Below are 14807 nucleotides of genomic sequence, written 5' to 3'. Positions count from 1 at the left end.
CTTGTAAGCTTTATATGACCCAGCACAGGGGAAGGCCAGGGCCAAGTAGTGGGAGTGGGTGGGTAGGGGAGCAGGGGCGGGGGTGGGGTATAGGGAACTTTTGGGATAGCATTTGAAATGTAAATAAAGAAAATAATAATAAAAAAATAAAAATTAAGGTATATACTTGGTTTGTAATTGGTTAAAAAAAAAACAAAAACAAAAAAACACTCCAACCAAAAAAAGTTCAGGGACAAATGGATTTAGTGCAGAAATCTACCAGACTTTCAAAGGAGATCTGATACCAATATTCCTCAAGTTATTACATAAAATAGGAACAGAAGGAACACTACCTAATTCATTCTATGAAGCCACAATTACTCTGATACCTAAATTACACAAGAACCCAACCAAAAAAGAGAACTTCAGACCAATCCTGCTTATCAATATTAATGCAAAAATACTCAATAAAATTCATGCAAATCAAATCCAAGAACACATCAAAACTGCCATTCACCATGATCAAGTAGACTTTGTCACAGGGATGCAAGGTTGCTTTACTATACAAAAATCCATTAATATAATCCCCTATGTAAAGAAACTCAAATAAAAAAATCACCTGATCATCTCCTTAGATGATGAAAAAGCTTTTGGCAAAATACAACACCCCTTCATGTTAAAAGTATTGGAGAGATAAGGAATTCAAGGCCCATACCCAAACATAATAAAAACAATTTACTGAAAACAGTCAATATCAAATCAAATGGAGACATACTTGAAGCAATCCCACTAAAATTGGGAACAAGACAAGAATGCCCAGTGTCCCATATCTACTCAATACAGTACTTGAAATGCTAGCTACAACAATAAAAGAACAAAATGAGATTAAGGGGATACAATTTGGCAAAGAAGAAATAAAGGTATCACTATTTGGAGATGATATGATAGTATACATAAGCAACCCCCACAATTCTAACAGAGAACATTTACAGCTGATTAACAACTTCAGCAATGTGGCCAGATATCAAATTAACTCAAATAAATCAGTAGCCTTCCTTTATACAAATGATAAACAGGCTGAGAAAGAAATTGGGGAAACAACTTCCTTCACAGTAGCCACAAATAATATAAAATATCTTGGGGGTAACTCTAATCAAACAAGTGAAAGATCTGTAAGACAATAACTTCAAGTGTCTCAAGAAAGAAATCAAAGATCTCAGAAAATGGAGAGATCTCCCATGCTCATGGATTGTCAGAATTCACATAGTAAAAATGGCCATCCTATCAAAGGGAATCTATACATTCAATGCAATACCCATCAAAATCCCAACAAAATCTTCAAAGACATGGAAAGAGCAATTCTCAAATTCATCTGGAAAGTCAAAAGACCCAGAACAGAGAAAACAATTCTTAACAATAAAAGAACAGCTGGGGGAATCACCATCCCTGACCTCAAGCTGTACTACAGAGCAATAGTGATTAAAAATGTATGGTATTGGTACAGAGACAGACATGCTGATCAATGGAATAGAATTGAAGACCCAGAAATAAAACCACACACTTATGAATATTTGATCTTTGACAAAGAAGACAAAAATATGCAATATTTCAATCTTCAGTAAATGGTGCTGTCTAACTGGCTGTCTGTATGTAGAAAAATGAAAATAGACTCATATTTTTCACCTTGCACAAAGCTCAAGTCCAAGTGGATACATGCTTGTTTTATGAAGAGAATATTTGAAATCTATTCTTTTCACTGCTTAAGAAATACAATGGTGGGTTTATATGAAAAAAGAAAAAGAGAGGAATTCTTTTCTTTTTTTCTTATTAGATATTTTCTTCATTTACATTTCAAATGCTGTCCTGAAAGTCCCCTATATCCTCCCCACACCCTGCTCCCCAACCCACCCACTTCAGCTTTCTGGCCCTGGCATTCCCCTGTACTGGGGCATAGAATCTTTGCAAGACCAAGGGCCATGTGTCTCTAGCTTCATATGTAGCAGAAGATGGTCTAGTCAGGCATCATTGGGAAGGAGAGGCCCTTGGTCTTGAGAAGGAGCTTTTTTGAAATCTTAACCCAGTTATAATGGCCATATTGATGCTAATGCAAACTGGTGAAGCCATTATGGAAAAAGCTAGAAGTTAATCTACCTCATGATCAAACTAAACCATTGTGGGCATATAACCAAGCATGCAACTTTGCAGAACAGAAATTCTTGTTAATTCATGTTCATTGTTGTTTTGAGTGATATAACTCAGATCCAGAAAAACAAATACAGATCCAGAAAAACAAATGCTATATGTTTTTCTCATGTGTGTGTTTCAGGATATTTGTTATATTTTACACTGCGAACCCTGAGATTGTATACTGGGAAAACTTTTCTCTAGTTGTGGTGTGTCTCAGCATTAGCATATACCTTTAATTCAAGAATATCGAGGGATAGTTGATCACACTATGAGATTGTACATTGGAAAATCCTGTTTCTAGTTACGGTGTGGCTCTGCCCTAGCACACATGTTGAATCTAAGAGCTTTCTGTAAACAAGATTGAATAAAGTCAACTGTTGATCAAGAGGTAGAGCAAGCAACCAGTTGATAGGAAGTGAATGTAGGAAGAAAACATAGAATGTGAGAAGTCAGAAGGACAAATGAGATGCACAAGAAGTAGAAAGGAGGCATGTTCAGTTGGAAGGGGTTTAAAAGATGTTTTAAAAAGGAGAACTGGGTTTTTCTTTCTCGGACATTAATTGAAGAAGGTCTACTGAGGGCTTTCATTGCCTCCCTGAGCTAATAGGCTTTCACCACAGTGTCAGACTCCTAAGTCTTCATTTGGTAAAATCAAAGTTTGAGATTTTGCTTTAAAAACAACATATGTGAATGCTATCTTTGAGTCCTAAGACATAAGTATTTAAAGTAGAGAACCACAGAAGTAAGGAAACTAGTAGTGGGCCATGGGAGAAAGCTTTTAAAATAAGAGAGTTAAAACATAGCTAGTATAAGGACAGGATCTCTCCGGTTTCCTTCTGTACCCAGAACTAATCCTGTGTCACAGTGCTCCATACATAAATACGACCATGAGAGAGCTGGCCTCCAAGGAGTTTGGACAAGCCTGTGAGTGCACTTAAGACAATCACTTCTGCACAGAAGGATCCACTGGAACCCTCAGGACACAGGAACCAAGGAGCAGCCTGGAAGAGAATCCTTCTTGTTTCCATCTGTGCCTTGAGCTGATCCTATGCCCCAGTGCCCAGAACTGATCCTGTGCCACAGCGCTACATACCCAAATACCAACAGGAGAGAGCTAGTCTCCCAGAAGTGCTGACATACCTGTGAGCACAGGTTAGACAACCTCCTTCATTCAAATTCCTGGCCCAAGAGGGACCCACCCAGAGCCATCAAGACACAGGAACCAAAGAAAAGCCAGGGACAGGATCCTTCTGGTTTCTGTCTGCACTCCAGAGCTGACTATGTTCCATAGCTCTCCATACCCAAATTCATCCTGGAAAGAACCAGTCTCCCAGGAGTACTGACACTCAGGCTTGCAGGAGGAACAAGCCACAGTCAGAGACATCAAGACCAGCTAACACCAGACATATCAAGATGGCAAGAGGCAAGATCAAGAACATAAGCAATAGAAATCAAGGCTACTTGGTGTCATCAGAACCCAGTTCTCCCACCACAGCAGCCCTGGACACCCTGGCACACCAGAAAAGCAAGACTCTGATTTAAAGTCACATCTCATGATTATGATAGAGGACTTTAAGAAAGACATAAATAACTCCCTTAAAGAAATACTGGAGGGGCTGTAAGGATAGCTCAGTGGTTAAGAGCACTACTGTTCTTCCAGAGGTCCTGAGTTCAATTTCCAGCAATCACATGGTAGTGCACAACCATCTGTAATGGGATCTGATGGCCTCTTCTGGTGTCTGAAGAGAGAAATGGTATACTTATATACATTAAAGAAAGAAAGAAAGAAAGAAAGAAAGAAAGAAAGAAAGAAAGAAAGAAAGAAAGAAAGAAAGAAAGAAAGAAAGAAAGAAAGAAAGCCAGCCAGAGCAGGGCTGAAGCAAGCAGGTCCAGAGTGAGTGGGGAAAAAAAAACACAAAAAAACTTTAAAAAGAAAAAAGAAATACAGGAGAACACAGGCAAACAGGTAGAAGCTCTTAAAGAAAAAACACAAAAATCCCTTAAAGAATTACAGGAAAATACAATAAAACAGGTTAATGAATTGAACAAAACCATCCAGGATCTAAAAATGGAAATAGAAACAATAAAGAAACTATAAAGGGAAAAAACCCTGGAGATAGAAAACCTAGGAAGGAGATCAGGAGTCATCACCAACAGAATCCAAAAATAGAGACTATCACGGACAGAAGATATGATAGAAAACATTGACACAACAGTCAAAGAAGATGCAAAATGCCTTATGAATATCGATGCAGAAATACTCAATAAAATTCTCACAAATGGAATCCAAGAACACATCAAAATGATCATTCACCACAATCAAGTTGGCTTCATCCCAGGGATCTAGGAATGATTCAATGTTTGGAAATCCATCAACATAATCCACTACATAAACAAACTCAAAGGAAAAAAAAACATGATCATCTCATTAGATGCTGAAAAAGCATTTGACAAAATTCAACATCCCTTCATGTTAAAAGTTCTGGAAAGATCAGGAATTCAAATTCCATACCTAATCATAGTAAAAGCAATATGCGGCAAACCAATAGCCAACATCAAACTAAACGGAGAGAAACTTGTAGCAATAACACTAAAATCAGAGAAAAGACAATGCTGCTTTCTCTCTCCCTATCTACTCAAATAGTACTTAAAGTTCTAGCCAGAGCAATTAGACAACAAAAAGAGATCAAAGGGGTACAAATTGGAAAGGAAGAAGTCAAAATATCACTATTTGCAGATCATATGATAGTATGATAGTATACTTAAATGACCCCTCAAATTCCAACAGAAAACTCCTATAGCTGAAAACAAAACTTCAGAGTAGTCAGATATAAAATTAACTTAAACAAACAAGTAACTCTCCTATACTCAATGGAATAGAATTAAAGACCCAAAGGGCTGAGAAAGAAGTTAGTGAAATGACACCCTTCACTATAGCCACACACAATGTAAAATGTCTTGGTATGTCTCTAACCAAACAAGTGAAAGATCTGTATGACAAGAACTTCAAGTCTCTGTAGAAAGAAATCAAAGAAGTCCTCAGAAGATGGACAGATCTCCCATGCTCATGGATTGGCAGGATTAATATAGTAAAAATGGCCATCTTGCAAAAGCAATCTACAGAATCAATGCAATCCCCATCAAAATTCCAACTCAATTCTTCATAAAGTAAGAAAGAACAATTCTCAAATTCATTAGGTATAACAAAAAACCCATGATAGCAAAAATTATTCTCAGCAGTAAAAGAACTTCTGGGGGATTCACCATCCCTGACCTCAAGCTGTACTACACAGAAATAGTGATGAAACCTGGATGGTATTGGTACACTGACAGGCAGGTAGATCAAAGGAATAGAATTGAAGACCCAGAAATGAACCCACACACCTATGGTCACTTGATCTTTGACAAAGAACCTAAAACCATCCAGTGGAAAAAAGATAGCATTTTCAACAAATGGTGCTGGTTCAACTGGAATTCTACATGTCAAAGAATGCAAATTGATCCATTCTTTTTTTTAAATTAGTAAATATTTTCTTTATTTACATTTCAAATGTTATCCCCTTTCCTAGTCTCCCTTCTGAAAATCCCCTATCCCCTTGCCCCCCACCCCAGACCACCCACTCCCATTTCTGGTCCTGGCATCCCCCTATACTGGGGCATAGAGCATTCACAGGACCAAGGGCCTCTCCTCCCATGAATGACCTGCTAGGTCATCCTCTGCTACAAATATATCTAGAGCCACAAGTTCCATCATATATATATATATATATATATATATATATATATATATATATATATATATATATACACATATATATTGATTGATTGGTGGTATAGTTCCAAGGAGCACTGAGGGTACTGGTTAGTTAATATTGATGTTCCTTTTATGGGGTTCAGTCCCCTTTAGCTCCCTGGGTATTTCTCTGGCTCCTTCATTGGGGACCTTGTGCTCTGTCCAATGGATGACTGTGAGCATCCACTTCTGTATTTGCCAGGCACTGGCGGAGCCTTGCAGGAGACAGCTATATGTGGCTCCTGTCAGCAGGTTCTTGTTGGCATCTGCCTAGTGTCTGGTTTTGGTGGTTGTTTAATGGGTGGATCCCCAACTAGGGCAGTCTCTGGATGGCCATTCCTTCAGGCTCTGCTCCAAAATTTGTCTCCGTAACTCCTTCAATGGGTATTTTGTTCCCCATTCTAAGAAGGAACAAAGTACACAAACACACTTTGGTCTTCCTTCTTGAGTTTCATGTGTTTTGCAAATTGTATCTTAGGTATGTTCTAAGTTTCTTGGCTAATATCCACTTATCAGTGAGTGTATATTATGTGTGTTCTTTTGTGTTTGGGTTACCTTACTCAGGATGATATCTTCCAGATATATCCATTTGCTTATGAATTTCATAAATTCATTGTTTTTAATAGCTAAGTACTACTCCACTGTGTAAATGTACTACATTTTCTGGATCCATTCTTCTGTTGAGAGACATCTGGGTTCTTTCCAGCTTCTGGATATTATACATAAGGCTGCTATGAACATAGTGAAGCATGTATCCTTATTACAAGTTGGAACATCTTCTGGGTATATGCCCAGGAGAGGTATTACCAGATCTTCCGGTAGTACTACGTCCAATTTTCTGAGGAACCGCCAAACTGATTTCCAGAATGTTTGTACCAGCTTGCAATCCCACCAGCAATGGACGAGTGTTTCTCTTTCTCCACATCCTCCTCAGCATCTGCTATCACCTAAATTTTTTATTCTGACTGGTGTGAGGTGGAATCTCAGGGTTGTTTTGAGTTGCATTTCCCTGATGATTAAGGATGTTGAACAATTTTTTCAGGTGCTTCTCAGCCATTTGGTATTCCTCAGTTGAGAATTCTTTGTTTAGCTCTGTACCTCATTTTTAATAGGTTTATTTGATTTTATGGAGTACAGCTTCTTGAGTGTTTCTAAAAGGGGAAACAAAATACAGAAGGAAACATGGAGAGAAAGTGTGGAGCAGAGACTGAAGGAAATGCCATCTAGAAACTGCCCCACCTGGGAATCCATCCCATATACAGCCACTAAACCCAGATGCTGTTGTGGATGCAGGGAAGTGCTTGCTCATGGAAGTCTGATATGGCTGTGTCCTAAGAAGCCCTGCCAGAGCCTGACAAATACCGAGAGGGATGCTGGCAACCAACCATTAGACTGAGTGTGCGTTCTCAGAAGGAGAGTTGGAGAAGAGACTGAAGGTGCTAAGGGGGTTTTGCTGCCCCATGGAGGGAGCAACAGTGTTAACAGGTTAGATCCCCAGAGCTCCCAGGAACTGGACCTCCAACCAAAGAATACACATGGAGGAACCCTTGGCTTTGGCCACACATATGGCAGAGGATGGCCTTATTGAACATCAGTGGGAGAAGAGGCCCTTGGGCCTGAGGTTGTTTGATTCCCCAGTGTAGGGAAATGCAGGGAGGGAAGACAGGAATGGGTAGGTAAGGTGGGGGAGTACTGTCACAGAGACAGGGGAAGGGGGATGAGATAGGGGGTTTCTGAAGGGGAGACCTGGAAAGAGGAAAACATTTGAAATATAAATAAGGAAAATGTCTATCTATCTATCTATCTATCTATCTATCTATCTATCTATCTATCTATCTATCTATCTATCTATCTATCTTCTCAAGATATTCCCAGGAGTGAGTCTTTGAGGCCGGGACAAATTATTGCCTTTTGTCATATGTTAGCAAGTTCACACGGTCAACTATTTGCTGTGGAAACAATTTTGTATCCAAGAGAGATTTGTCTGCATTCTTTCTAAAACATAAGGAAGTAAAAATGACAAACACGACTTACCACCCTGAAGTACTTTTAAGGAAATGGACTGCGATTGCTTCAGAAAGTCTTATTTGTAAAAGGAAGTATCTTGTACTCTGCCTCTTATTGCAGCTGCATCAGACAAGTTGATCTTATTATAGATAATTGAAAAGGGATTTTAAAGCAAAAAAAGGCTAGTATAATAAGTGTGAATAATAGAGTAAGAAGGGTTACTATGGTTAAGCTTCCTAAAACATACATGTATACATAAACATAATGAAAAAAGTTTAAAGTCACCATATAATGGGGACAATGACTTTTCAGACAATGCAGACTATCAAATAAAGATACCATCTCCAGGAATGTGTTACCTCTATTGTAGTTGTTGGTTGGTGGGACTCACAAAAGTTACAAGTTATTGCCAATGCTATTGGTAATACTACAGAAATTAATAGTTAGGCACTGTTACTAAAGACATCATATATTTGAATGATAGAGCATACATATCAAATTGATATGTATCTGGAATTTTCATACCTACTCTCTTGCTTTCAAAGTTCTGAAGGTTACTGTGAATGCTATAGTGATCCATATTGTAAAGCCTTTATGTCTTGCTTTAAGTGCTTTGGTCTGGCTTTGAGTGAAATATTTTAACAAAGCCATTGCTATGTTCAGGTCAATCAGTGAAGGCTGAGAAATTGTTCTGAGACTATGAACCTTGGAGAAATGATGTTTCTCTAAAGAATCTGCACTTGGTGAAAACATGTAGCTGCACCAACCTTGGTCCTAAGACACTCACTCCTGGAAAACTTGAACTTCTTACTTTTGATTCTGGCTAGTCATGGTCAAAGGGCCTTGATTTGTGTGGGTTTTCTGTTCTTGTAGGCAGCAAGGACAAAATAACTTTGGTAGAGAGAACTTTTCCCAACCCCAATTAACTTTTTATGTTTGAATAAAGTAACTGGGGTGAACTAGTTGGTTGTCAGTCTTTTCCAAGAAGGCTGAAAACCCCTCTGTTTCTTCAGTAAATGAAGGCCTAGCATCTTGGTGAGCCTCTCTCTCTACTATGTAATCTATGACTAACATCAATCAATAAATTCTACTAGGGGAAAAAAGTTACCGTTAGTCTTATTGTAACATTAACTCTGTAAACTATAGTAGCATGCCTGGAATGGTGTCTACTGGTTCAGTAGTGGCACAAATTCTATGGGAGTATCCAAAAATTTCTGCTTGGATTTAAGGCCTACTCCACATTGTGGAACTATGCCTGGCATGGTTGATAAAGCTATAAATACAATACCAGGTATATCTTAGGCTATATGGAAAAATCTACAGCTAATATTCAACTAAATGAACATAACTTTAACCCAACTCCTAAGGACTTACTTTTAAACCCATAAATAAGTATATATTTCAGCCTCTTGAGAGAAACTTTTTGCAACAGATGGCAATTAATATAGAAACACATAATAGGTCAATGTGCAATGATAAGAGATTGTAAAGTTCTCAGTCCCAAATGAGACATCTATATCTCATTCCTTCTTCTAAGGCCCAGGAATTATCTCAGAAGATGGAGCAGAAGATAATGCAGAGAGAATGAAAGCACAAGCAGATGAGAGTAAGGCTATGGAATGCTATCATTCAGACATAATATGGCTATTGCACTCATGAACTCGGCAGCTTCAAAAGATCAACCCAGCAAAAATTTCAATGTAGATGATGGAAAAAGTCATGAGGCCTTTGATGCTGTGCTTACGGCAGATGATTGCTCCTGAGAGATAAGAGAATCAATTTTCTTTGGAGATATTTCAGCTTGTAGTCAGTTCATTCTTCATTAAATGACCAAACTCCCATGTACACATGGATAGCAATAATTAGAGTCAATGGGTTATTAAACAAAACAAGATGCGCTGGGTTAGGAGCCAGATTTGGCGGTAGTACATCTGAAGTAGTAGTGGTGGGAAGAAGCAGGGAGTAGATTTGATCAAATTTCAAGTTTGCATGTATGAAATTTTCAAATAATAAATGAAAAATATTTTAAAGGGCACTAGCACACTTGGGGTGTTAAAAAAACTTTGGGGTTTTTAAATTTTGGTATTTATTACATGATTGTATTCATCAAAACTTACAAAGCTGTAAATTAATAATAACAGACTGATTTTGCTATATTAACTTATACTTTTTAAAAAGATATAACAGGGGGCTAGCGAGATGGCTCAGCAGGCAAGAGCACTAACTGCTCTTCAGAAGATCCCGAGTTCAAATCCCAGCAACCACATGGTGGCTCACAACCATCCATAATGAGATCTGATGCCCTCTTCTGGGGTGTCAGAAGACAGATACAGTGTACTTACACATAATAAATAAATAAATCTTAAAAAAATAACAGAAATGATAATATTAACGAATGATTATGATGCTTTTATGCTCTGCTCCTATAACTCAGTAAAAATAATGAACTCTTATTCTATGTAATCATTTTTATGGCTTTACACTTTTAAAAATATAAATGTGGATAGATTTCTCAGAGTAAGAGCACTTGCTGGTTTTCCAAAGGACTTGAGTTCTGGTCCCAGTCCCCATATAGGGAGCTCACACGTGTCTGCAACTCTAGCTTCAGGAACTTCTGGCCTTTGAATGAAGCTGCATTCACATGAACATAGGCCCAAACAGACACAAACTCATTCACATAATTAAAAATAATAAATCTTTAAGATTATAAAACTAAATATTTTTAGATTTCAGGAGTTAAATATGACAATTATTAAATCTGTTTTGAGCTCAGCAAGGTTCCTTATACATCATATATCCAACAGACATCACTTTTCTTCTTACTAAAGTTATTTTACTGAGAATCCTTGGATAGAGTTCTCTTTTCTTTTCTTTCAATTTCATTCACTGATAACATTTCAGCTGTGCCCTGAGAGTCTATGTGAGCTGTTTTATTTCTTCAACATTTAAAACCCATCTCTTCCTCATCTATTTCTGCCATTGATAGACAATTGTCAACCAAGTATGTTTATATAATCATCAGTCTATCTTTAATTTATGGGAATATTTAAAAGATGTTAATTAATATTGATCCTTTACAACTCTAGCATTATGTGGACTTGTTTTTAATTTCCCACCTAATACTTGGAACTCTCATTTTTTTAACCACTACCAACATTAACAAGAAATAAATAGTCATAGAAGCTGTCATAAGTCTCCAAATATCAATGGAGAGAGACTTTCACATCTACAGACTCTACATGGAATAACCATAGAAAGTTGGATATCATCCATAAAGGACCATAATAATGTAAGTAGAGTCCTAAAGAACCTGAGAAACTAGCTTTTTTTCTCAGCTGGAGAATTGACCATGAGGATACCCATACAAGACATTCCCTAAATTCCCTTAGAAATGAAAACATTGACTGCCAGTGTTTCCTTAAGGTTACAAAGAAACCTATAGTCTCAGAACTTGGGAGGATAAGGAGGTTGGATCCTGTATTCACGGAAAGGCCTCATAGCTCATTTAGTTACAGAAGAACTTCTGAAAAGAAAACCAAGAAACACCCCCAAGAGAATTCATTAACTTTTATTTTCCTAGACCAGTACTTCCAAGGGGGGACTTTTCTTCTGGGATATAAGCCCCTCTGAGAATATTCACAGGCAAAAAAAAAAAAAAAGAAAAAGAAAAAAAAAAGAAAGAAAGAAAGAAAAGGTCCTGGGCTCAGAAGATGAAACAGAATCTCAAGAAACTGCTAGCTTATTTTTGCCCCAGATATATTTAGGTGAGGCTCAATGGCATCCTTTGGTCATCTCTCCTAATTTCAAATTTCTACATGCTGTTGCCAGAAAACATCAAGAGTAAAGAAACATGAGCATCTGTACCCAAAGGCAGCCCAAAATTGACACAAAGAGACATTCCCTAGAATGAATTGAGAATTCAATTTCTACAAATTCTCAGGCTTAAAAATAGGAAAAACGTCTTGCTCCATACCACATCACCCAAAGATGTTTAGTGGCCTGACTGAACCCACTGCTACATTTAGTGTACATCTGCAAATGAAAGGAAAAACTTAGACAGCCCTGACACTGATGTTGGATGACCTTGGACATACTTCACTAACAGCAAAACTAATTAAGTGCTGCCAAAGAAAGCTGCATCCTCTTTCTTCAAGCTGTCTAAGTGTAGGTGGAGTGGTCAAGCAGGAGTTTTCTCAATAGGTAAGGTAAGCATTTCATTTCTATTTTATTGAAATGTGTAGCCTTTAAGTGTGGCTAATGAAAACACAGAATCCAAAGCCAGCCCTAAAACCTTGAGCTACTTTGTCAGATTTGCTAGATCTTTGGGCTTTATTGCCCTTCCACACCTTTTAAGTGTTAAAGTACTGGCGATCCACAGAGAAGTCAATGGAGACTAATGAAATGTTAATATACATATACCAAGACATGGGTGAATGATCCCTATAAGGACACTTGACTTCTACATCTTTAATTTCATGCTCTGAGTTGGTTTTAGTGGTGCTGTTGCATGCAGATCACAGATATAGATATGACACTACTGACTTTGTTGGATTCTTTATAAGATTGAGCACTATGCACCAGTTAGATTTTTAAAAATAGAGAGAATGGTCTTCTCAATTGTGTTCCTACAGAGTGCAATTACTCTGGAATTGCAGGAGGGAAATTGGAATATTGGCATTAAAGACTGTATTTGGATAGGATTATTGGGCTATAGCACAATATAAAATAGCTATTTTTATTTGTTTTAATCATATCTTATGAGAAAAAAATACACTAGTTTTCCATGGAAGGATCTTATATGTTATATTTCTTTGTCTTTACAGCTATACAATAATTTGATAAAAACAAAGATGTTCAAATTAATTCCAAAATTTTAACTCTAATAGCATTATTTTCTTAAATATAATACTGCATATTTTAGAGAATTAATATTCTTTTCTGAGGATCATGAAAAATGGGAGACTGAGCAAGAGAGATAACAAACATGGGAAAAAAACCTGATTTCTAATGTGATTAGCCACAAACAAATGTGGACTGATGGGATGTAGAAAATGAGCCTTAAAAACATGTGCATATGAGCAACACAAAATAGACTGAGTATATACGTGTGCACTTGTGTGTGTGTGTGTGTGTGTGTGTGTGTACTCACACACATGTGTAACAATAACAGTTAAAGAATAAGAGTTCATGAGTTATTAGAGTAGGGGACATAGAAGGAGTTGAGGGGGAGAAAGAATGGGAGTAAATCCAGTACTCATGTATGAAATTCTCAAAAAATATATACAAAAATTCAAAAAAGAATTATAAAGGAATGAGAAATTTGAAAATTAAGAAGCAAAACCACTTGTGTAAAAAGTATAGGAAGTCATGTTGGGAATCCTAAGGGATTTCTAATATCACAGAATTAGGGCCCATTTTAGCACAAGTTCACCCAACCTGAGCCATCTATTTCTAAGCAGGTAAGCAGATAACACAGAATGGAGCTCTGGAACTCGACCTTGGGAAGTGGCTTCATCTTGGTGGGGATTCTGGATGGCAGTGGCTTTCCTGAACTGCTATGTGCCACAATTACAACCCTGTACTTTTTAGCTCTGACCAGCAATGGGCTGCTGCTTCTAGTCATCACTATGGATGCCAGGCTCCATGTGCCCATGTATCTTCTACTTGGACAGCTTTCTCTCATGGACCTTCTCCTCACATCAGTTATCACTCCCAAGGCTGTTGTGGATTTTCTCCTCAAAGACAATACCATATCCTTCGGAGGTTGTGCCCTTCAGATGTTTCTAGAACTGGCACTGGGTAGTGCAGAGGACCTTCTTCTGGCCTTTATGGCCTATGACAGGTATGTAGCCATTTGTCAACCTCTGAACTATACAATCTTAATGAGTCACAAAGTCTGCTGGTTCATGATAGCCACCTCATGGATCCTGGCATCCCTCAGTGCTCTAGGATATAGCATCTACACCATGCAGTATTCCTTCTGCAAAAATCGTCAGATCAATCACCTGTTCTGTGAGATACCCCCATTGCTGAAGCTAGCCTGTGCAGACACCTCCACATATGAACTCATGGTTTATTTAATGGGGGTTATTGTGCTAATTCTTCCTCTTACTGCCATTCTGGCCTCCTACTCACTAATTCTGTTCACTGTGCTCAATATGCCCTCAAACGAGGGCAGGAAGAAAGCCCTTGTCACCTGCTCTTCACATCTGACTGTGGTTGGGATGTGGTATGGGGGTGCTTCCTTCATGTATGTTCTACCCAGTCCCTTCCACAGCCCCAAACAAGACAATATCAGCTCAGTGTTCTACACAATTGTCACTCCGGCTCTGAATCCCCTCATCTACAGCCTGAGGAATAAAGAGGTCACTGGAGCTTTGAAGAGAGTTCTGGGAAAACGGTTGTCAGCATAGCCCAACATCTAGGTAGTCCTAGTTTAAAAGGGAGTCCTTTTAAACTTAATTCTTTCAGAAAGTCAGAATTCTGGTGTGAATAAAACTTCTGCTAAATCCTAGAGTAAGAAGTTTGTCTTTTGGTAGAAAGGTATGGAATAGCAATTAAGTATGAAATTCTTTGGAAATGTTTTGTGAACTTTTTCAGGAGATATTGGAGACTCTGTTGATTTGTCATATATGGACACAAAGACCAGGTTCATGCCCAGGTGGTAGATAGAATTTAGCTGTTCTAAAGTCATTTTACATTGGAAATTGGAAACTTTTGTAGATGATAAAGTATAATGGTAATAAGTGAGAATATGATTATATTTCAAGTATGATTCACACATAAATCAGGGAAGATTTTTGAGTTTTTTTTATAATGTTTTAGTAAAAAAATTAGTTAC

General features: G+C 37.9%; 1 protein-coding gene across 1 annotated transcript; it reads left to right on the top strand.

Annotated features, from left to right (window-relative positions):
• The first annotated feature begins 13443 nt into the window (after positions 1–13443).
• On the top strand, positions 13444–14379 carry LOC110331452 (olfactory receptor 2AG1-like). Its single transcript, XM_021212064.1, has one exon. The coding sequence runs from the start codon at positions 13444–13446 to the stop codon at positions 14377–14379; it is 936 nt and encodes a 311-aa protein (XP_021067723.1).
• The last annotated feature ends 428 nt before the right edge of the window (positions 14380–14807 follow it).

This window comes from Mus pahari, chromosome 1 (assembly GCF_900095145.1).
Source record: "Mus pahari chromosome 1, PAHARI_EIJ_v1.1, whole genome shotgun sequence".
Lineage (NCBI taxonomy): Eukaryota > Metazoa > Chordata > Mammalia > Rodentia > Muridae > Mus > Mus pahari.
Note: the sequence above shows the minus strand (reverse complement) of the source record. Positions and strands in the feature narration are given on the sequence as shown.

Excerpts from the sequence above, each read along its gene's own strand:
- LOC110331452 (XM_021212064.1), top strand. The coding sequence starts at position 13,444 with ATGGAGCTCTGGAACTCGACCTTGGGAAGTGGCTTCATCTTGGTGGGG.